Consider the following 24,088-nt stretch of genomic DNA (forward strand, 5'->3'; position numbering starts at 1 on the left):
TTGTTTTTAATCCCTTAGTTCCTCCTTATCTCAGGTCTGAGTACAAATACAACACTGCAGTACTCTGGTACCAGCAGGAAAGATATTTTCCTCCAGTCTCGTCCGAGTCCTGGTATCAGAGTTCTTTCATCTCTTCCTTTCTGTGTGACGCAGGTCTTATGTTAGCCACAGGTACTCATGCAAAAGGTGGACACACTTTTCTTTCTCCAGCAGCTGCATTTCAAAAGACTCCATCAGGTTTAGGTAGCTTGCCCCATCTTTACAAAGCACGTGAGTACAGGAGCACTCCACTTGGTGACTGCTCGTCGGTGTTTGGCAAGTCCTGTAGCAGTACAGCAGCACGGTCTCTAGCTCACACTGTATCTCACACCACCTATTGATTGATGCACACAGTGAGTTGGATTCATTTCCTTACATGAGCAGAGAATCAGAATAGATTAAGCCATTGTATTTTACCTTCTTTTGAGGTAGATGAACGTGGGAAGAAATCTGTAGTTAGAAAGGGAAGCTGTCTGTATTTTTACATGTGTTGTTTGCTGAGATAATGTTGCCTCCTAGGCCAAGAAAAAAATTGCCATAAACTTGCATTTAATATAGTATCTAATCTACAGTCACAGGAATACAAACAAATAAAAACAAACAAGCAAAACCCAATGCTGGTAAATAAGAGAATACTATTTACAAATTCAAGCTATGACTAATCCAGAAAAAGAAACACTTATATGAAAGGCCTTATTAATTATTTCAGATCTTTATATATGTTATTTCGCAATGGCTTGTATTTTTAGTTGTGAACTAGTACTAGGAAGCATTATAAACCTTAAAGAAATAAGGTGGGTATCAAATTATGAGAGAGCTTCACATGTTTGTATATTTTGGAACAGTCTGAAATTGAAATCTTTTATGCCTGCCTTTTTATTACATCTTTGATTAGTGAAATTATCTTTTTCTTCAGAAGCAAGCCTGTTCATGTTATGGCCAGTGCCGTTTGTGTGTTTATGCAGGTTAATAGCTGGAAAGCGTTACACTAGCTCATAACAGAACAGCTCCTGCACACTTTTTATAATCGTGTGAAAGAGCCCAGGTAAGGTGGGACAAAACCATGCTGCCAACCTGCGGTGGCTGTGTGAGGGCTGTGTAGCTGCCACAGGGTGGTACTGACCCCACGGCCCCTGTAGTGCCCTCTTTGCGTTACAAAGCAGAGCTACGGAAGGAGGCTGGCGTCACCTGCTCCATAAAATACATTAAATCGACTAATAAAAAAAAAAAAGTGTGTGTTTCTAAAAGTATCCAGGAGCATAGAAGCCAGTGACCTGACAGCTCTTCCTCCACTTATTTATTTTCAGTTAAGGTCTTTATTTATCTATTTACTTAAGGGGCGGCTGTATTTATTTTAATTAAGGGGTTGACGTCCGCAGGACAGGTCTGAGGCAGGCCGGGGCCGGGCAGTGACGTGATGCCGGCGCGTGACGTCATCGCAGCACGCCCGCCCCCCCCCCCTTCCCTCCCTGCTGTCCGCGGCGGGGCGGCGACGTCACGAGTAGCGTGAGAGCCTGACGTGCTACCATGACATCACGGCGGAGGGCGGGCGCCGCGTCGCGATTGGCCGCAGCCTCCCCGTCCCCGCTGCGGGCCTTCCCCGCCCTCTGAGGGAGAGCACGGCGAGGTCCCGCCCCCGGGGTTTAATTGGCTGATACTCGCCGGCGGAGGGCTGCGATTGGCCCGAGGCGGCGTCTGTCAGCGCGCGCAAGCCTGGCGCGGCCTGCGCGGAGCAGCGGGAGGCCATTGTGGCTGGGGCGGCCCTGCGAGGCGGAGGCGGCGGCCGCGGAGGAGGAGGTGGCTGCGGTGGTGGTGGTGGCGGCGGTGGCTGCCGCCGCGGCCCGTCTCGCTGGAGCCCGCTGAGGGACGAGACGGTGAGGGAAGGGCCGTGAGGACGGCGGCGGGGCCGGAGCGAGCCGAGCCCCGTGGTTAGCGGAGCCCCGGCCCCTCAGCGGGGCGAGGGCGCGGGCCCCGGCCGGGGCAGGGCCCCGGGGAGGTGGGCAGGCGAGGAGCTCTCCCCGGCGCCCCTCCTCTGGTGCTGCCCGCCTCCCGGCTCAGCCTCCTGCCGCCGGCTCGCCCCAGGGTGGGTGGGTGGCTGGGGTGGATTGGGGTGCTGGGCTGCTGCTGCTGGGAGAGCCCCAGGGGTGCCTCAGAATCCGCTGTGAGCGGCCGAGGTGCCGCTGTGCTGCGCTCACCTGCGGTGCCGGGCTGCCACAGGGCTGCCAGGAGCGGCACGGGAGGTAACGCAGCGGGGTTTTGTGTCTGGGACGTGCACCTGTTGATACGTCTTGCTGTAACGATTGAAAACCAAGCACTGTTGGTTAATTTGCAAAGGTAATAAGCAAATAGGGGAGATTTAGAAACAGCACAGAGAATCTTCTCTTATATAGGTAGCGTGTCCATTCTATATTCTTTCCGTCTGCAGTGCGATTTGGCTTGAAATTTAAAAACCAAGTTCAATTTCTTGATACTCGTATGCTTCATTGTCATAACACCTCTGTATCCAAAATAACATGGGGAATGTGTTCTCAGCTGTTAAAACCTGTTTGTTTCAGAAGCTTTTGACTTGGAAAATATCCAGAGGATGGATCTGGTTAATAATAAGTTGCCATTTTAATAAATGACTTGTAAGAGGTGACTGTTTAATACAGGCTGTGTATATACATACAAATCTTAGTGCAGTCACTTTCAACCACTGAATATCTCCTACTGGAATTCTGTATGATAACTCATAAGCCTACTGGGGGTAGGTTGGGTGGTTTTGTTGTTTTCCTATTTTTATTTCATCTTTCTTGAGTTACAGGTTGAAAACCATTTCTGTGTTTCTGAACTCACCGCACACAGTAAAATCAACTTTGTCCTTCTTAAGTTTCTCCAACGCTACGAGCAAGCTACTAAAACAAGCACAAAAACCCACACCCGATTTATGCATCTTGTGCATGCTCTAAAATAAAAAGATATCTTGAAACTTTGTGATTTGGTGACACACCATTATCAATATGTAGAAGTACGTTTGCTGACCATCATTCACAGAATGAATGACTTTGGCATTTGGCGCTGGTCCTGTTTGGTGCAGCTGTAGCTAGGGAACCATAAACGAAAACATACATTTCCAAAATGGAAATGAGATTCTTGTATATCACAAGCATGGACTATGTTTGTACGCTGCTAGGTGGAGTGGTGCATTGAATTGTTTCAGGTAGGAGAGTAACAGCTCAGGATTGTGAAACTCACTTGTCAGATACACTTGCCCTTTGAGCAGTGGGAAATCTGTTCTTATTCAAGGGGCCTGACCCCCCCCCCCCCCCCCCCCCCAAAAACAGACTCTAAGCCATAAGTCCTGTGAATGCCTACAATCCTGCACCACCTAGTTTTACGTTCCTGTGTGTGTCTGAAGTAACTTATGATGCTTCCAAGCAGCTTGCAGCCCAGGTGCAAACTAGGGCTCTGCCTGCTGCTTTTCTCCATGTATTATGGAGAGGCTGGGCACTCAGCACACTGAATTCCAAAGGATGTCAGAATACATGAAGGTTGTCTGTTGCAGTGCATGGGATCTGCATCAGGTCTTGTCTAAAGAGCTCAACTTGGTCTTTAGATTGTTTCCAAAAGATGGCTTTGTGCGGACAAGATTTGTTAAAGTGAGGGTTCTCGATTTCGGGATAACTTCCTTCTCCCTCTGCTTCTTTATCACTGCTACAGAGAAGTGATGATCTTTGTTATCTTCTGAAGAGGTATAGCATGGTTCTCACATAACTAAAAAGTCTTTAACTTGATTTCCAGCTTAATCACATTCTGTACTCCTTTTCCCCTCCTCTGAGTCTTTTGCAGAGGTAGGGTCTTCACTTTCCAGTTGTCTTTCTTGAAACATTGGAAACTTACTGAAAATATCAGGGCTGCTCAGGGACCGTTAATCAAGAAATTCAGTGCTGCAGAGTGTATCGGGTTGGAGTAATAAAAAAGGCTGAAAGGAAGAGTGGGTTTGTTCCTAGGGTGTAGCAGGAAAGGTTGAGAGCACCTCTTAAGGCAGGGATTTGGTCTTATCTAAGTGTGAACTCATGGTGGAACCACACCTGACTGCCCCTGTGTAGGAGATGTATTTCTGTTCCCTGCTGTGGCAGAGGCAGAAAACTGGTGGCTTACGTTTTCCTTTTGCTGATCCTTTCTCCCTTGCTTTTTTTCCTTAAACTTCTAAGAGGATGTATCAGGTAAATTTACTGCCTAAATTGCTGCCAGCGATGACCAAGTTGAGTACCTACTTTTTAAAAATGCTACTTAGATTCCGGGATGCTAGAAGCTAAATGGGACTCTAGATATTTCTTGAGGGTGCCTTAAGACTAGCCATTATCGGATTAACCCCAGTCTCTGTTAGGTTTTGCAGCTCTTCTGCCTGTTTTCCTTGCACGTCTCCTGGTGTTCATCTGCTCGTCCTGGCCATGGAGAAGATGCTGCTCCTTCCTGCTTGCGCCAAGGAAGGGAGATGTCCAGATGCTAATTCTTGAACGACTGAAAGCCTTTTGTGTGGCTGTGTGCCCTTCTGGGGGGGTTCTGGGTTGCTCTTGGGGCTTTTCTGCTTTGTGTTGGCTCACAAATATTCTGTAGGCCAGTGAAGAGAGAGAGAACAACTGCTTTTTCTGTAGCTATCAAGGACGTTGTACAGCCTGGTGGTTAGGGCAGCTGCTGAGAGGGAAGGTGATCGGCTTTCATTTCCTGTTTCAAGGAACACTTGACTATGCAATTTAGTCTGGGCTATAATGACATGATCTATCATGTTGAATGTGAAATTAAAAATTGGGGAATTTCTTAGGGACCTCTACAGTAATCACCGAGGTAATTGAGGTCTTGTAAGGTTTGGAGGAGGGATGGATGCCTGGGAAGACGGGAGGTCTACAGTCATTACTGTAGTGCTTTAGAGCTAAAGAGTGCCTAACCTTGCTCTTAGATGTAATTACGTACGTCTAATTCATTTCTGACAGATGTTAATGTGGCACAGAAACCTCCACTGAGGAAGAGTCCGTCACTTCCTTAGGGAATCTTCTAGAGTGCTTCACTGCTCCTGTTTTTACAAAGTGGCTTTTGTTTTGTCGTTTTCTCTTCCTCTCCCCTCTTTTAAAAGGTCTAATCAACCTCTTTATAGCTCATTGCTAATCATCACATTTATTGTGTCCGTGGAGAATACATTATTCCATTCCTCCTTTCTTCAGTCTCTCGTGCGTTTCCTCCTCTCCTCTTTTTCTGGGTAACTAACCCAGTTAATGTGACATTTTTTCCTCCCAGGTCTTGCTCCGTACTGCCCTCTGGACTTGAGTCTGTGTCTGTAAAAGTCCAGTTGCAGCTTTGAGCGGGAGGCCGATTAGAACTGCTTGGGACAGGCCAGCTGCAGAGTGTCACTGCCTGGATGGTATTTCTTTTTGCATACAGTTTGCTTTTCCCTTTGTTAAAGGGAACTCTTTGATTCTTGTAGGGCTTTAAGCACGCTAACAAATATTGTGGGATGTCAGTGTGTATTTAAGGTAAGAGGAAGATAGAGTGGGTTGAGATAGCTGTAGCTCTGAGCTACGGAGTATCCTTCACGTTGTGGAGAAAGAGGTGTTGGATTAAGTTGTTTACTTGGCTGCTTTTTGTGTTCAGGATTGGAATAGAACCATGCGTTTGCTTACAGCTGTGAAGGTTATAATTATTTGTTGTCTGCAGGAATTTTTCATTAGCAGTAGTAATAAGTGAAGTTGAAAGAATGCTTATTAAAGGGTATGCTACTGAAAAAGTTATTTGTATTAAAATGTATTTTCCAACTTGTTTGCCTTGAATTAGTCAGAGATTGAACGTGTGTTTTCTTTTTTTTCTTCAAGATCTTGAAACCTGTACCAGGTCCTTGAGAGAGAAAACTACATGACACTACACCATGAGTGACAGTAAATGTGATAGTCAGTTTTACAGTGTTCAAGTTGCAGATTCAACGTTCACTGTACTAAAACGTTATCAGCAATTGAAGCCCATAGGATCAGGGGCACAGGGCATTGTTTGGTGAGTAATAAATAATTTATTAAAACATAAAAAGCTCTAAGTATGTAAGAAAATTTGAATGTATTTCTGATAGAGGTGCCAGGATGTCAAATGTTGCTGATTTCTCTGTCTCTTGCTACAGGGTTATGATGGACTAAATAGATACTAAAATACCTGCCCGCAGTAGTTCATGTACAAAACTAGTTTTTTTTTTTTGGCTTTAGAGGAAAAGTAATATTTATATAACTGCATAAATTAAGAGGGTCAACAAATTTCCTTCTCATTAACCACTTTATTTTTGTTTCTAGTTCTCACGTTCCCCATGTAGTTATGATATTACAGTGCAAGGAATGACAATGAGATGGTGAGAGATTCTGGGTTTTACTCGTTTCTTCATCATGGCCCCCTTTCTTCCCCCCCTTTTATTCCCGATCACTCCTGTCCATTTCTAGGAGCCATCAATGCAGTGCCTTGCCATTAACTGGCAGGACGAGGCAAGTCAGTGTCATTGTCACTCCATGGATTAACCAGGAAGGGATGCTGTGTGAGGGGTTGGGCTGGCCGTCTCTTCCTTGGTGTGTCACCTCAGCTCTGTGTCCAGCCTCCACTGGCCCAGGACGAGAGAGTCGTTAGTCTGATCCTGAACCTTAGTCTCTTGTATGGCACCACACCTCTGGGCCAGCTAAAGGTAAACATTTTCAAATGTTTTTTAGACTGCAGCAATCCATTCTGCACCGCTTACTGCCAGCCCTTATTTTGTTGGGCAAAACTTAACTTGGTAACAACAGAAATGTTTATCGATGCGGTTTTACAATTCCGTACACAAGGGAGTAAGCAGATATGCGTAGGAACTCTAATATTAGACTTGATCAGAACAGTATGGTGGGTTGTTCGTGCTTTAAATCCAGCCTGCGGTTTTTGTTTGTCTGTAAATTCTGCAGAATAAGTGTGATGACTCATATTGTGAGCAACTCCTTATGCTGCACCTGCCCGTGTCTTTTTAGCCTTTTCAAAATCTTTTTAAAAAGTTGTATATACGTAGGAAAATGCATTTTTGCACGAACATAGCTTTATTTAAAAATAAAATGACTTTGATGTTCATATTGCCCTGCTAATAGATGAAAAATAAGCAAGATGCAACCACCTTACTTCATTCTTCTTTAGTGGGGTGAGTGATGAACGGGTAGGCATGCTAGATTTTCTTATTAGTGTTTGGTGTTAGTATAGGATATAAAGAATATACATATAGAACCAGGATAACATTAGGTGTATTTATGTATTCATGCAAGAATTTAGGGTGGTTGTAATTGATTCTCCTTTCATTGGAAGTAGTGCATGAACTATATGACTTAATCTAGGCGTCTGCTGCAAAACAAAGTTGGGGTTGCGCTAAGGTCAACATCTTGGGTGGAGGAAGGGATGATTTGATTTATTGACGTGTTTTGAGAATACTTGATATTTTGGAACAACAGGGTAAAACATTGCATAAATTCTCATCTTCATGTGAGACATCTCAAAACTGTGTCCAAGTTGAAGAAGGTGCAAAATCTTAATTTCTCCATAAAAGTCCTTAAAACACACAAAGGAAATATGCAAAATACACGGGTATATAGTGTAGAAATCTCACCGTAGGATGAGTTCTGTGCTGTCATTTTTGGCTGGGAAAATATCACTGTCATTCGTGTGATACACACGTGCAATATTTTCCTTTTTTTTAAAAAAAAAATATATATATATATCCTTCTGCTTAACGCAAACATTACAAAAATATTTCTGGGATTTTGTGTGTAGTATTTTTTTTTGGTGAGGAGTTTTTAAAACCAAGTGTATTACTTCAGCAGTAAAAGATCTGAATTTTGCTGTTGTTTTTCTTCCAAATATTAATAGGAAACTTCATTGGTATTGTTGCTGCTTATTTTTCTACATCTTATATTAAGAAAAATCTAAGCAGTTAAATAACCAACAACAATGATAAAGGAAATACAAAATGAGACCTCTAGATAAATGAAAAGGGAACTTGATTGTTATGTAGAGGGTATTTCTGTACAAAGTTCGCTTTTATATGTGACTTTTCACACTTTTCTCCTGAAGTATTTACATATTTGAAACCTTACAATCTGCTTGCTACTGAGTAACCACTTGTACAAAATTACTTGAAAATTTTCTTTGACTTCCTGTCATCATTTGTTTCCTGTCTTGCCCTTAATTTCCTATGTTTTTCTAGTAAATCTGATTTTTCTGTCCTAACAAATTTCTTTTGTCCTTCAGTGCAGCAAAACCACGATCTTACTCGTAGACTCGTTTGAGCTTGGTCTGTTGATAACTTTATTTACAGTTGCACTTGAAGAAATTGTGGGGAGATGTTTGTTGCTGCATGCAAACTTGTATTTAGACGGTACGGAAGTTAGTGAAGTGGAACTGGCAGAGCAGGAATCCATGGTAGTAGCATATTGCAGTTCAAAGAGAAAGTCCTTTGCCTACAGATCTGAACTCTAATTTCTTGCTGCTAGGTTATAATGTTTGGTTTATGATTTCATCACGTATGTGACATCGTTACTCCTAATATTAAACATTTGCTCAAGATGCAAATCTATTACAAGTGCAGGGAAGACCTTAGTACAATTCACCATGATTTTTGTGTTTATGTAAAATTGTGATATTTAGAAGTATGCTGTTGGTGGTAAAAGATGTTATATTCCGTCTTTTTACTGGTAAATTACTTCATGCTCATAAGTTTTTTACTGTTTTTTTCTCCTATCAGTCTGTTTTTAATTTTGGATTGTGAAGGTAGCAGATGCAGCTGCAGATTCTTTTTTGAGATGCAGTGTCAGTGACTTCCACGTAGATAAATAAGCAAAATGAAAGGTACAGGTGACTTTTTTACTATGTGCTGAGGCTGAGTCTTTACACATACCTGATTTGTCAGATTGCGAAGGGATACGTTGCCTGAAATTGCTCATATGCCCCTCTGCTGCAGTGACCTAGCTATTTGTATGGATCCTGTTGATTATTAGCTTTGTACTAATTCCCAGGCGCCTTTAGTCATTAATACATGTGAAACTTTTTACGTATTATGACTTCTAGGTGAAGTGAATAATATTGAAGCATCAGTGCTTCATATTTGGGAGGAAAAAAAAAAGTGCAATTGCCTGGCCTCCCATTTTGTGTTTTGTTTCACATAGACATAAAGGCTTTAAATTTGAGAGTGATCACACGTCACAGAACCATGTTGAAATAAATGCTAGCAAGCCTTTAATGAAAGTGGTGCATTGATTCAAATCTGGGACAAGAAAACATCGTCTTGTAGGCAAACCCTGCTTTGTGGTGGTATTGCTTTTTCCAGTAGGGAAAATAGTGGCTTGAAGTTGGTAAACTTCATGTGATTTGAGTATTTCTATCACAGATGAGCTGTTCTTTTGTAAGAGTACTGTAATAGGATGGTCCTTTTAAGCCCGGTGTTGTACATCTCTTGATGAGACAGGGAAGGAATTCACAAAGAAATGTTCTGGGAAAATGTATGTTTCTTTCCTACCCTATCAAAGAAATATTAAATGGAAGTAATATGGAAATCCTTATTTAAAACTACAGAGGTAGAAGACTGGAACACCTGTGTCATTTATGGTATGCATTTGCAGATAATTTGCCAAATAGTCTCTGTGTTAATAATGAGGATATTCAGACTTCAGAGTTGTTCTGGATATACAGATAATTTAGCCTTAGATTATTACAGCTGTTAAAGCAAGTTTGCATCTCTATCTCAAATTGCAGAGGGAATGAACAAGGACAACTGAAAAATAATACCAGATGAATGGCCATTTTCATTTTTTAAACCGTTGTATCGCTCCCTGGGATCTGGGAGCTTTCCATATTTCACCATTCTCTTGATTTTTATTTTGTGCGAAACCAGATGCTAAGTGTAATTTTCTGCTGAGCATTAAAATTGCTATGAATTGTAATTTATTCACATGCAGGAGTGCATTGACACCTGTGGAACAGATCAGGTGCTGTGACTGTCCTTTAGGAAAATTCCTATTGCAAATGTTAAATGGCTGTCAGCAGTGCTGTCCCAAAAAATGCCAAAGTATACAGATTAGGCAACTGAAATACTAATTTATTTAAAATAAGCTTAACATATTTTTCCATCTATTGAGTCAGCAGATTCTATCCTATGGGGGGGCATAGAAGACTTCCCGTAAGAGTGTTAGTGCTTTTTTTTAAACTAATTCTGTTTTTAAGAAATGTACATTTGTAAATGTAAATTAGATGAAGCTGCTTAGTTGGTAATAATTTTTTCAAATCTCATTTTATTTCCTTGCTCCTATCTGTCCTTTTCCCCCACCTCTCCCCAAAACAGACCTCAGCTTAAGTTGTTTGTCTTTGAAAACTTCTAGTGCTGCGTTTGATACAGTCCTTGGAATAAATGTTGCTGTAAAGAAGCTGAGTCGTCCTTTTCAGAATCAAACCCATGCAAAAAGAGCTTACAGAGAGCTTGTTCTTTTAAAATGTGTCAACCACAAAAATGTAAGTTTGGCTTTTTATTTTCCTCTCACATCTTAGTGTAATTTGTCTAAAAAGCTCAGGATTTGCTTTCTTGTTATTGATAACCAAAATACCAGAAAAAATGGTGAAACTGGAAAGTTTTGGTGTGGGTAATACAATTTACACTGTGTGTGGTTGAGCTCTTGGGTGAGCTGTTTGGTTGTTAAGAGGATGAAGTGCCAAGAGCAGGAGGTTTTTGTTGCAATGCTGTTGTCTATTTATCTTCAGTGTAGACTTTGTAAAGATGACATTGCTGTAGTGTGTTTGCTCTTCTAAGTCCTGTTAAGTGAACGAAGCCTGTTTGGCAGATGGTTTGGCTCTTGTAACTGCACTGTCATCATATTTTTCTGAGTTTAGGCAAGATTTGTATTAAATACAGTATTTAACTGGTAGGTTTGGAGGGCGCAGTGATGGAGCTTAAAAAAGGGTGCTGTTCAGGCACTGGGGAGGGAGATAGGTGTCGTGTAACTTGAAAAAGAAAAACATTTCTGCTGTCTTAGTTCCTTCAGCATACATGCAACTCTGAACTGGTTTTGAAACAGCATTTTTTTCAGTGTAAGTGAATTGTGAAAACAAATAATATTTAAATTGTGTATATTACCAGTGTGCCTTCGATTTTGAATAATAATTTCTGCAATAAATGGGTTTTTACTTGAATTAAAGCTGAAACTTCTTCTAATGTTTTTGTTTTATAGATAATTAGTTTATTAAATGTATTTACACCACAGAAGTCACTAGAAGAGTTTCAGGATGTGTAAGTACTAGATTTTTGTTTTTTGTTTTAATTTTCCTGACAAATAGTAGTATAAGCCATAGAGCTGTATTTCCGCTATCTTATAGACTTTATGCTTTGAATGCAGAGGGTAGCTGAAAGACTAAATCTAGGCTTTAGTTAGGCTTTCTGGATGTTTCTGAAAGGAAGCAAAAAATAAGATGTTTTACTATACACGTAAGAGGGAAGCGTAGGTCATTCCAGTGAATATGGTGTTGTGGTTTGTGAATGGGCTTGGGTAAAAGTGGATGTGTGTCTTTGAGTGGGTAAGCAGATGATATTTTAATTTGAAAATTAATCATTCCTTATTAGTACTTATGATTATTGTATTTTTTTATTATTTTTTGGGGGTGTGGGGAGTGTAATTACTGTGAAAGGAAGCATCGAGTCCTGATACATTTCAGTATCTGCAATTTCTTCATCAATTTCAGTCAATCTGAGTTTTTCATGCTGTATCAATTTAGAAAATTCAGAATTATTATTGACTGCCATTTCTAAAACTAGCTAAATTCTAATTTCTTGTGATGGACTATTGATTACTTTGTTCACTTTTAATAGACTATTTGAGTAGGTAACAATATAATTCTGAAATTATGGTAATGCATAAGAAATGCATTTTAAATTTAACTTTTTGACTCAGGGTTTCGTAATGTTTTCTTTCTTATGCTTTAGATATTTGGTTATGGAGCTGATGGATGCCAATTTGTGCCAGGTTATTCATATGGAATTGGATCATGAAAGAATGTCCTATCTTCTTTACCAGATGCTATGTGGTATCAAACATCTTCACTCAGCTGGTATCATCCACAGAGTAGGTAGTATTAGATCATGAACAATACTCTATGAACACAGATGTTCTTAGGAATTGGAGATTTGATTTTGAAGAGAATCCAGTCTAGGAGAGGAACAGAACTGGAATAGCTCAAAGGAATATATCTAGAGATGACTTAAAAGAGTCTGTGACCAAATAGAACTTTGAAATAATGTGTGTGACTCCCACCTCTGTTATTAATAGATGAATATTGAAATGTGATATCCTTCACATGGCCCACCCTGCATTATAGCAAGATCAGATGACAACAAATTTCACTGCCAGCAACTGTAAATAATTATTCTGTTATTTCAAGAGAACAGTCTGAGTGGAAGGTTAGAAACTCCAAGCTAGCTGGTTCAGTACCATTCTGCAGAAACTTGTTGCCTTCCTAAAATGTTCACACTTGAACTATTTGCATGTCCCCATCATCTCCCTTGAGAAAAGAACATTTTGTACCTGAAAGCATAGTTCATGTGACTGAAACCAAGTCAACCACTTGAGCAGAATTAAATGTACATCTGTAATTCAGCGACTTGTGATAATCTGTGAATAAGAAAGTACTTTAGTTTTTCCTGTGCTGTATATTCCTTTGGGTGCAATCATGCTTTTTCCCATGAGGCAGATATCTTTAAATATTTTTCTCCCTGCTCACTGGATAGCTTTGTATTTTCGCTACATCATAATTTTAACTGTGAAATTTGCTAATCAAAATAATGCAGGTGGCTTATCTGTCATTAGCAAATATGCTTATTAATGCATTGTGTTGGGACAGTTCTTCTACAGACACCTGACAGATTAATACAGTCCCCTTTTCTATGCAACTGTTATTCATACCCAAAATAGGTCCACCTGATGTGCTAAAGGAAGTAGGTAAATGTACACATTGTGCATTACAGAATGTAAGGTAACTGACTACGTGTAAGTGCACAACTGTGTAAATTAGAAGTCTGCAGATGATTCTGATTCAGTATTTCCCTGATTTTTTTGAGCACTGAGCTGTGCAATATTTCACTTGTCTCTGGTTTGTGTATAAACCAGCAGATATATCAGAGCATGAATGTAAAGCTGCTAATGTGAGGGGAACTGGTGGTGTATGTTTACTTGGGGGGTGGGGAGTAATGTATTACCCGGTATGTTGATCCTTCCTTAACTGAAATAATTTCTTGTTAGGATTTGAAACCCAGCAACATAGTAGTAAAATCAGATTGTACTCTCAAAATCCTTGATTTTGGACTGGCAAGAACGGCGTGTACTAATTTTATGATGACTCCATATGTAGTAACACGATATTACAGAGCACCAGAGGTTATCCTTGGAATGGGCTATAAAGAAAATGGTAAGTTACTGGAGCAACACTTTAAAATCTCTTTGACACTCTTTTGTCTAAAGCATATCTGTCTCAGAATATAACAGCTTTAAAAGATCAGGGCAGAGCTGGTTTTCCTCTGCCATGTCTGTTTTTGAAGTGTGCTAATGACATTACTGGAAATAACAACAAAATATACACTGGTTATTTTGGAGAAGGTAATGGTTTTCTACTGCATGCTTATCTCTATTTAACGTATGCTGTTCCTGCTCCCCTGCTGTTGTTTTATCTTCTCATGTGTTGTCCTGGTGTCATTTTCTTTACCTAAAAAAAAAAAAGACATTTATGCTGGATGATACTTTAAAATAATGATCATTGTATAAATTATAAACCCTTTTATCAGTGTGATTTTTATTGTGAAGTATCTTCTTTTTACAGGCTGCCCCTTTTATGTCTGTGATTATTTAAATCTATTTCAGATTCCTAGGATAAACCATGTCTTATATTCCCTTGAATCTGCAAAGCACTTAAAAAGGCTGGGTGTTATACTATAGTTGAACTGTTTTTAATACCTTAAACATCCAGCCAACAAACTTGTGGATTAGTGTTTTACTTGCTGATTTTTACTAGTTGTGAAGTAATATGCTGCCTCCTCTGGTCTTTTATCTTAGTACAACTTTTTGCTTTGTCAGTGGGGCTTGGGGATATTGTGCTTTCTGTAACTTCGGCTGCCTAAAAGGGACTCACAGGACCTTGCTGAGCCACCTAGGAGTTTACATTGATGCGTGTGGCAGCTTGTACTACAGCAAATGCTCATGTGGATGAGAACATTAATAGAGGCAGTTCTGGATAGGACAAGAAAATAATTGCAGGACTATAAATGTGCAGTGTGAAGTTACAAATGAATAATCATCATATTTAAAAAAAACTCTTTAATCTTTTGTCCTTGTTGCACCTAACATATGATAGTGGATATCTGGTCTGTTGGGTGCATTATGGCAGAAATGGTCCTCCATAAGGTCCTGTTCCCAGGAAGAGATTGTATCCTTCTTGATGGTTGTTTCAGAAATGTAAACACTGATTATATTTTACAAAATGCTAAAAAGGCAATTTAACAGTAGTTAAGTTAGTTGGTGTTGAAATGATTGAAAATTCATGTTAACAGCTTGTTTTTCCACATTGTTGTGTTTTATTGTAGATGCTAGATGTTTTTGTTTTTTTCCTCACTTTTGTCCATGAGACTTCATAATTTGATCATCTCATTTTTACTTTCAGTTGATATCTGGTCAGTTGGGTGCATCATGGGAGAATTGGTGAAAGGTTGTGTGATTTTCCAAGGCACTGATCGTATCCTTCCCTAGTCATCCTTGAATCCCATTCCACTTCCAACAGAAACACATTTTGATCTGTATAAGTATAAAAGCATAAACAGTGTTTTCCATAATGTTTTAATAGATCTACTGTAATATATGAAATTAGTGTCATTAGCCAAATTGTTAAGCCTTCCCATTTTGTTTTTGTAGCAGACTATTTACTATAATTTGTATTGATTGAATCTATAGGATTTACATTAAGAGCTTCAGCTTTTCTAGCTTTAAAAGGATACTGTTAGATTAAAAAATAAACACCAGTAAGTATATTTTCTTACTATTGTTCTTTGTAGTTAACTGTTATAAGCAAACGCCTACAAATTTACTTCTTACTATGCATGCATTTTTGCTTCCTATTCTGTTGAACAGTGAACTTTTTTTAATGTACAAGTTTTTGAGTTTCAGTCAGATTTTTTTTCTTGCTCGTTAGGACACTGCTGTCCAGCAAGTGCTAATTGCAAGCACACTGCATGAGATCTTTTAAAAAACTATTATTTAATACAAAAGGAACAATTCTTTTTCTTTTGGAATTTTTGTTTTCATTTTATGAAAACTTTATTTCAGGCTTACCGTTTCTTAAGATTCCTCCATCTCCCTCTCCAGTATTTTTGATCCAAATTTGTCTTCACATAATTGTGCTTTCTTGTATGATAGGAATTACAGGAAATTTTTCTGCATTACACCCATATATTTTTGTATATGCCTTAGTTGGAAATCTCAGTAACAGTGGATCAGAGACAAGCCATTACGCTGTGTTAAGTGAACAAAAATGTTCATGTAATCGAATGCATGTTCTTTGAAGAATTTGATGCATTTCGAAGTATTTCCCTAGAAACAAAATTGAAAGCACTTGACTTGTTATCAATTTCCAATTAAAAAAAAAAAAAGTGAAACCAATTCTCTTTTCCTTTATAAAGAATAGTCTTGTAAAGTAGTAGCATTGTAGGACTAGAAGTTCCAAGTTTATCAGTAAATACATAGAAAGCAGCAAATGTAGTTAAACCACAATTGCCATGTGTGGCTGTAGGTTACCTTCTTAAGGTAAGAAGCCCTAGCTACTTCAGGTCCAACATTTTGAAGAAGGTATAGTATTTTTTTCTTGTCAGCAAGTAAATGTTGGGTCTACCACTTTGAATATCAAATACACGTTCACATAATCTTTTTATAGATACCTCTGTACCTTATAGAGGGGGAGTTTAAATTTGAATACTAATTTTCATGACACTAATCTTCAACAGTTGATCATGCATTATTTAGTGGCATAAACGATTAATTGTTAAATAAGTCTGTTTCCACCTTTCTTTCTTTCTATATTTATTATTTTACCTTTCAAAGCCTTCAGACCAACCTAACACAATTCTTCATGTATGTTATATGTCTTTCACCTGCATGTCAGCATGGGCTATTTTGATTCATTCATGATAAGTGAAGGAAATTTTGTCCATATTTCTGAATATGCGAATTATCATCTGTGGTTCTCTGAAAGCTCCACCAGTCTATATTTCAAGGAGTCTCCCCTTCTACCTTACCAGAATGCATAGCTGAACTTAAGAGTATTTTTTCTTCTGGTAAGACTTTCGGTTCCCTTTAATGTGAAATACTGACAACTATTCATGTTGTTGACTTAAGCAGTTATCAGTCTGGAAAAGTTTCAGATTGTCATTTTGGTTTAGCTGCAGCTGCAAGGCTGTTTTGACTTTGTGGTTTATGGGGGATGCTAGTGTGCATGGCCGTGAAATTTTCCCTTTTATAAAACGTTTTTGACTTAAGTTTTGAGATGTCATAGTATTTGGGTATTTAGAGCAGGGCCAGTTTTAGTACCTTGCCTTATGATGTACCTTGACTATCTTTAGGAGAACCTGCTTTTAGATCCAGTAGTTTGTATCCCGACAGGGGTTTCTCAGGGAATTGCAGCAGTGCCATGGTTGGGCTGAGATGCTCCACCTTGTCAGAGCGATGGATGGGTTGAGCCTGCACCTGATGGGTGCTGTGGAGAATAAACTGGCCCGAGTGGCTGGCAGTTGCTATTGCACTGGAGATGAAAAATGTAGAAAAACTCTGCAATGTAGATACCGAAGATGAAATAATGGAAAGCACAGCAGCACCAGGGAATGTTTTTAATGCTCTTGCTATCCAGGTGGTGAAAGAAACTGACTAATGGAAAAAGCATGAGGTCATAGTCATGATTTCTTAGCAGAAAATTGTGCTTTATTATAATTGTAATAAGCACTCTGTTTCCAACTTCTCTTCTTCTAGACAGACAAAGTAGGAAGGCATACTTGGTATGGACTGGGTTACTATTGTCCTTGAGGTCACTTACTTGATGAGGGACTTCTGTCTGTAGATTGCAGGGTTATTCATAGGATGCTCTGCATGCTTTACAGTGAAATTAAGGTTTTCTTCCTGATGGGTTTCTAACAATGGGCATAACTTATTTAACATCCAACTCTATGTTGGGGATTTTTTTTTTCCATTTTTTTCCAGGTTTTTATTACTGAAGTAGGATATTTAGTCATCATTGTCCATCCCCTCACCCTGAAACCACAATAGAGCGGACTTTAATTTGATTAGCTGGCTAACCAGACTACTGTTACTCAGAAAAAAAAGCACAAAACAAAACAAAAAAAAACCTCTTGAAGCTGGATTGGTGGAGTTACTGCAGAAATTAGTTTTCCAACTCAAAACAAAATTTCCTGGTGTATGTCTAAACTTGCCTTGTACGTGCTTTGTTTTAGCATGAGAGTCAATATGGACTTGAATTTTTATTTTAATATTGTTTTTCCATTGGAATGTATTCAGTAAGCAAATATAATTTTCAATCTTTGCATCTGAAGTTTTAGCATGAAGCAGTGACTATGCATATATTTCTAGTTGTATTTCTGGTGCACTAACTGAAATGAAAGCGCTTCAGTGTTTATAAATACTTTAATTCTAAGTGCAGAAAATATATTTTATTAGAAAATATGTATGAGGATGGATAGGTTGAAATGATAGATTATGAATATATATATAAGGGTCGATGGTTAGACTCTGCTGGAATTGCACATTCTTTTGATTCGAAAAATGTAAAGTGTAGGTCTGAGAAAACCAACTGTACTGCTACTGCTGATAGCTATGTCATTTAAATACTTGTACAGAATTAACACAGTATGTTTTCTCAGTGTGAAAGAGCTTTGTTGTCCTCACTACACTTGCTCAGAGCAGGTTCCAGTGTATCTGTAACATGTTTCACCAAGTCTAGGGAAAATACCTTTAGATGAAAGAAGGGGCAGTCCAGAAGTAATTTGAGGCACGTTTTCAATTGGTAGTAATGTAAATCCAGTTCCTAAGAAATATATTATAATCTGCGTTCAGTCTTTGATTAGGAGGTTCTTTTGATTTAATTAGATAAAAACATACAGAAATCTGGATTCACTTTTTAGAACCCTTTAAATCTTCCGAAGTTGAAAATAAAAAGCAACCAAATGAACAAAACCAAAGAAACTCCCACAACATAAAGCCTAATTTCCTCACGACATAGGCACAAAATTCCGTACTTTGAAGAATGTGATGTATTTGTGCTTTGGGCTGTTTAAAAAACATATATTTCCTTATTTTCAAAAATCTTCCATGTGATAATATTGTGTACTTTGGAAGATTCAACAGCAGCTTTTCCTTTCTGTCCCTGTGGTTGTTTTGTTATGGGTTTAATTACCAAGTGACGCTTCTTTTTGACTTTACTGTTTTCAAAACTGGCCAATAGCTATTAATTAGCAAAAGATAATTAATAATAATACATCGTGAAGCACTTCTAGTCTGTCTTACAAAGCCCTAAATTTTAGATTTTTGTCAGTGTAGCTTTTTGCATGGCAGTTCAGAATGTTACTGATCTTAGAATTAAGTTTTTTTTTTTGTAATTTGTTCAAGTTTTCAACTTTTCAGATTTCTGTAAGTGATATTTCTGTGTAGTGCAGACTTCAAATTCTTCAGCTGATTTTCCTAAAGATATGGTGCAGATATTGATCAGTGGAATAAAGTTATTGAACAATTAGGAACGCCGTCAGCGGACTTCATGAAGAAACTACAGCCTACAGTGAGGAATTACGTAGAAAACAGGCCAAAATATCCTGGTATTAAATTTGAAGAGCTCTTCCCAGACTGGATATTTCCATCAGAATCTGATCGTGACAAGTTAAAAAGTAAGACAAACTTTTTTCTCCTTTTCAAGATTTTAATTTAAAATGTCTGCAACGTATGTAATAATAATAATAAAAAAAACTATTAGCTTAGTCTATGGGCAGACATAAGTTTTTATGTAAAATAACTTGTGTATTTTATTGTATTAGAATGATCATTCATAAAAAAAAAAATGTCAATACAGTGACGCTGCGAGAATGAATAGCAACTTACTGTGCATTTACAAATGTATTTAAAGTTCAGTAGTTAAGGACAAAAACTGTGACCCATGCATCAACATGACTGCTCAAAATTGAGTTTGGTTGATGTCAGATGCAGGGTTTATGCTTTGGATTACAGTAAAATAACATTTACACTAGAGGATTGTGACCTCATTTTGAAAGAAATCTCTACCAGTATAGGAAAGCTTGCATCGCTGAGCCTGTTCTGAGGCTCTCAGACCTGCCTGTTCTGCAGGTTAATGTTTCTGTGTATTTAGCAAAATGTGGAGCTTTAGTACTAAAAAAAAATATATAATAAAAAAAGGGCAGTGCTCAGTAAGACCTATTTAACCCCAAAGGATTAAAAATTAAGTATTCTCATGTCACCAACAAATGGAACTTGTTGAAAAGCTTAGATGATTAAGAAATCTGTTTGTGTTTTCTGTTCCCAGTACGAATTTTGTCATGTGTTAAAAATCTACAGCTCTTTTATCTGTGTTTTTTTATTTTCTACTTTCTAGCCAGCCAAGCTAGAGATTTATTATCAAAAATGCTTGTAGTAGATCCAGACAAGAGAATTTCTGTAGATGAAGCCTTACGTCATCCTTATATTACTGTCTGGTATGACCCAGCTGAAGCAGAAGCTGTAAGTTTGCATTGAAAATAAATTTTAAGATAACAGTTTAATAATTTTAAAGAATATCTTTAGTTTGAGTCAAGAACATGCTTTGAACTCATATTTTAACTAGTGAAAGTTGCATGTAAAGCATTCAGATCACCGAACCACCTGAGGAACCACCTGAAGTCAAATTGATATAACAGTTCCCTTTATGGAAAGAGTTGCCTACATGGTGGCAAGGTAGTGCATTTTGGATAGTGGGCTTTCTCAGAGGCCCCATCAAGCCTTATGAAAAGTTTAATTTCTAATTGATGCTTTTAAACAGTATTTCAGTGGGACGTAGGACTTAAATTCTGGAGATATAAAATGAACGTAACTTTGAGATATAGGGGATAGACTGCCAAAGAGAAAGGTAACAAATGGCTAAGACATTTTTTAGTTTTCTTGCTATAATTGATTAATTGATTGTGCTGGCCATATGTAATAGGTAAATTACAGACTTTCTTTTCTTTGTAGCCTCCACCCCAAATCTATGATGCACAATTGGAAGAAAGAGAACATGCAATTGAAGAATGGAAAGGTAAAAAAAAATGAGCATGACCAACGAAATTTACTGTAATAAGTTAGGTTATTAATGACAGCTTACAGTACATGCGTGTTGGATTGTGTAAATGGAACCACTATGCAAAATATGCAGCAGTACTTATGCTAATAAGAGAATAAATCAAGGGAAAAATGTACTATTTTTGGAATTAATATATATGCATGTATGTTATGTACACATACATGTAACAATCTAAAGTCTATTCACCAAATTGTCATTTTCATTTTCTTCTTCCTTTCCCTTGAATATTTTGTTGTTAAGTGTTCGTAGTCCCAATGATTGTTTTTTCTTGATAGAAAATGCTCTGAAAGAGAAACAAATCAAATGGAATTCATTTGGTTATTACTCAAAATTAGAGGGGTCTTAATCTATTTAAATGTTGTTACTCCTGGTTTCATTATGTCTGTGGATATGCACACTATGTTAAGTGAAGGTGTAGCTTGGTGTACCTGATGGGATACCAAGAACACGTCATGTTTTTCAAGAACAGACAGTTGTTGTTGTCAAACTGAAATTTCCATGGGTGTTTATCTGCATGATATTTTAAATACAAATTTGATTTATTTATGCATTTATTTGCAATTAATTGTAGTGTGTATCTATGTAATATTTTGAGGTAGGATGACTTAGCTATTCCATTTGTAAAATGTTGATTTTGGCACATGCTTAGTGTCTTTCTGTGACACATAAAGAAAATATGTAGGATTCTCTAATTATGTTAACAGGCCTTTAAAAAAAATAAAAGGCCCTTACAGTTGTACTTAGACTGACCCATAACTATTTAATTGTACCTTTACGCATTTATAAATTGTATATAAATCCTCTGATCTTACGGAGTTTTTTCGCTCTCTTCTCTCATTCCTCCCACCTTCCTCTCATAAGAGTTAATATACAAAGAAGTAATGGATTGGGAAGAAAGGAGCAAGAATGGTGTGGTAAAAGATCAGCCCTCAGGTTAGTCATTGTTTCAGTAGCTCTTCTATAACTATGCTGCGTAGGGCTGATCCGGTGGACTAGAGGAGTGAAAAAATCCTACTTACTCCAGGTAGGCAAAAATTCTGTTATTAAAGACAAGGATTCTGATCGGCCTTTGGAGACTCGTGCAGTAGTATTTCATTTTTATGAAATAAGCTGTAGGAAAGTGTAAGTCCGGGGTGCTCAACACACTGAACTGGCTTCTCCACACAAGTCTTAGGCATCAAAAGAAATAATTGATGCCATGTTACATCAACTGTTGCACAGGTACCTTTTATGCTGAGCAGTTATTCTTTGTATCTGTGTGAATGCATACGTTTCATGCAGGGTTAAACATCTTTAGAGCTCTTTACTTTAAAACAGCTAATAGTAAAAGTATTTGTCCACAATTGAAGCCTTGTCGTTTGTTGCTGTTTCTTGGTTTAGTAATTGGATTTTTATTAACTATACCTAGATTTCTTGATATTTGTAGAGATGTTTCCTAGAGAAGGAGAAAAATAATGATGACTTCTCTAGATACTCACTTCAGGTTTTGCATGTTAGGAAACTTAGTGCTTGCTTTTCTACTGTTTATTCATTTCTTATTTTCTAAGGATTTTGCTAGGGAAAGTGATGCTCATAGCCTAGAAGTGGGGTTATTTGTACTTGAAATATTGTCTTGCCTCAGATTTTATTATGTTTGGTTTACTTAGCACAGATGCAGCAGTGAATAGCAACACCAGTCCTTCCCAGTCATCATCTATCAATGACATTTCATCCATGTCAACAGAGCAAACATTGGCTTCAGATACAGACAGCAGCCTCGATGCCTTGACAGGACCCCTTGAAGGATGCCGATGATCAGCCAGGATTGCAGACTTAACTTTGGAAAAAGAACTCTCGCTTCCATTGGGCCTGAATTGCTTGTAAGTTAATGGAACAAAACTAGAAAAACTCCATGTTCTGCATGTTCTACTAAAGTAATGCCTGTTTTTATTTTTACTCAGTTGTTATGAAACTGCCTGCTTAATGTTGTAGAACTTAAAGTAAATCAATGTCTAAGGAACAACAAAAAAAAATAAATTTAGACACTATAATAGGCTTTTCTTTTGTTTCAGCCTATTTCAGGTGAGCAGTTATAATAGACTTTTAACCAATAACTTCTCTTAAATGGGTTCATGAATCTTCAGTACCAATTGGCAGGCTTTTGTGACATCAATGGTTGTTTACATTTTAGTACAGTGTTGCTCATTAGTAGGTTTTTTGAATGTATAGTGTCTTATGAAGTTTGTTTGAACGTGTGACTATGGCAGTTTGCTTTATTTAACTACTGGAGTGTTGTGTGTAAGTGTTAACTCACATATTGAACACTCAGTCTATATTTAAAGGGCAGTTATTTTTACATATAGCACTTTTTATTGAGCCCTTTCTAGCTTCACTTCCTAATAATTCTGTCTATCTTCTTGTAGAAGAGAAAATGGTGAAGTTTAAAGAATGTAGCCATCCCTTCATATTTCACCAATGAGTATGTCTCAGACGTTCTTTTCAGTTATTTAAACTGAAGTGGATGGAAGATACAGTGGCTTAGTTCAATCTTAAGGATGAGTGACTTCTCTGTGAAGTTGTGCCTGTTAAAAGAGGGGAGAGTGCTAAATTGTTCCGTACATTCTGTCTTGCAATACTGGTCCTTTCACAAAAACAAACAGAAAAGGAAATTACATCTGTGCTTTTCATTCAGTGCAAACTCTGGTAAAAGGTGAATTGGAGAGACTTGCAGCCTAAGTGGCCTGAAAAAGAGCTGCATAAATGTTTTCCATTTTTTAATGGGTCCATCTATCTAGAGAGTAATTAAGGAAAAAAATGTGGTAGCTTTAAGTCATTTGACAATTAAGTTTAAGTATTTACTTAATTAAATTTAGCTCTATTCCCAAATTAGGAAAACCTCTCCATTTCCTACTGGAGAGGAAAAATTAATATATTTAATACGTATATATTTTCTAAATACAGTGTCAGAGGAGAGGAGCTTATTTGCTGTTTCAATGCAGGCTTGTCAATGCAGTTTTCAGAATTGTGTAATACAAACACTGCCTGCACAGTACGTTGAATTCTTAGAAAATGTTTGCAGTAGACTAGGGCTTAAATTACCAGATGCTACACACTTGTGAATTTGTGCACATTCAATTTAGAGTGCACAGGTGTGTGAAATTTTGCTAAAGGATCTTATGTGTGCATGTGTGTATGATTAAACTATATAACTATAATAGTAATAGATGTCCAAGATGAGGTAAAACACCACTTTCCTAAAGGCATTGTATTTAGCTGTTGATTCAGATACTGCTGACTTGAATTTAAAAAGAGCACTTACATAACATACTTGTGCAGCTAGCCACTGCATTACTGACATGTCTAGTACATTCTTGTAAAAGACAAGTGTCCCTTGCTTCTGACCTTAGGGTTTGAAAAGTAGTAACTTTACGCCAAAATTGCTTTTGTTAAATTGTATCCATGTGTTTTTAACTACTTTAATTTGGTGTAGCAAAAATATTTACTGTCCCAGAAAAGGAAAATTCAATGAAGGACTTAAGATGTTAACTTCAGAATTTTCATCTGGAATTACGAACTTTTTATTAAAAAAAAAAAAAAATCAGTTTTATTGAATTGTAGGATATTGAGGGCTTTTGTTGTTGTTGTTTTG

The 24,088-nt window shown here is 38.0% G+C and overlaps 1 protein-coding gene across 5 annotated transcripts; it reads left to right on the forward strand.

Annotated features, from left to right (window-relative positions):
- Positions 1-1,762: 1,762 nt before the first annotated feature.
- On the forward strand, positions 1,763-24,051 carry MAPK9 (mitogen-activated protein kinase 9). Of its 5 annotated transcripts, none has more exons than XM_035338337.1 (12): positions 1,763-1,913; positions 5,886-6,060; positions 10,431-10,560; positions 11,274-11,332; positions 12,023-12,161; positions 13,335-13,500; positions 14,440-14,511; positions 18,836-19,018; positions 19,738-19,862; positions 20,352-20,415; positions 21,322-21,393; positions 22,112-24,051. In XM_035338337.1, the coding sequence occupies exons 2-12, from the start codon at positions 5,939-5,941 to the stop codon at positions 22,252-22,254; spliced, it is 1,275 nt and encodes a 424-aa protein (XP_035194228.1). In that variant the 5' UTR covers positions 1,763-1,913; positions 5,886-5,938; the 3' UTR covers positions 22,255-24,051. The 5 variants fall into 5 exon arrangements, with proteins under 5 accessions (XP_035194228.1, XP_035194229.1, XP_035194230.1 ...); XM_035338338.1 differs by lacking the exon at positions 14,440-14,511 and adding an exon at positions 14,746-14,817 and having other exon boundaries at positions 1,765-1,913; positions 22,184-24,051; XM_035338339.1 differs by lacking the exon at positions 14,440-14,511 and adding an exon at positions 14,746-14,817 and having other exon boundaries at positions 1,766-1,913; positions 22,107-24,051.
- Positions 24,052-24,088: the final 37 nt, after the last annotated feature.

The sequence above is a fragment of the Oxyura jamaicensis genome, chromosome 13, assembly GCF_011077185.1.
Source record: "Oxyura jamaicensis isolate SHBP4307 breed ruddy duck chromosome 13, BPBGC_Ojam_1.0, whole genome shotgun sequence".
NCBI classification, from domain to species: Eukaryota; Metazoa; Chordata; class Aves; order Anseriformes; family Anatidae; genus Oxyura; species Oxyura jamaicensis.

Excerpts from the sequence above, each read along its gene's own strand:
- MAPK9 (XM_035338337.1), top strand. The coding sequence starts at position 5,939 with ATGAGTGACAGTAAATGTGATAGTCAGTTTTACAGTGTTCAAGTTGCA. Across the intron at positions 14,512-18,835 it reads CCTGTTCCCAGGAAGAGATT|ATATTGATCAGTGGAATAAA; the intron begins GTATCCTTCTTG and ends GATATGGTGCAG. Across the intron at positions 21,394-22,111 it reads GGTAAAAGATCAGCCCTCAG|ATGCAGCAGTGAATAGCAAC; the intron begins GTTAGTCATTGT and ends TACTTAGCACAG.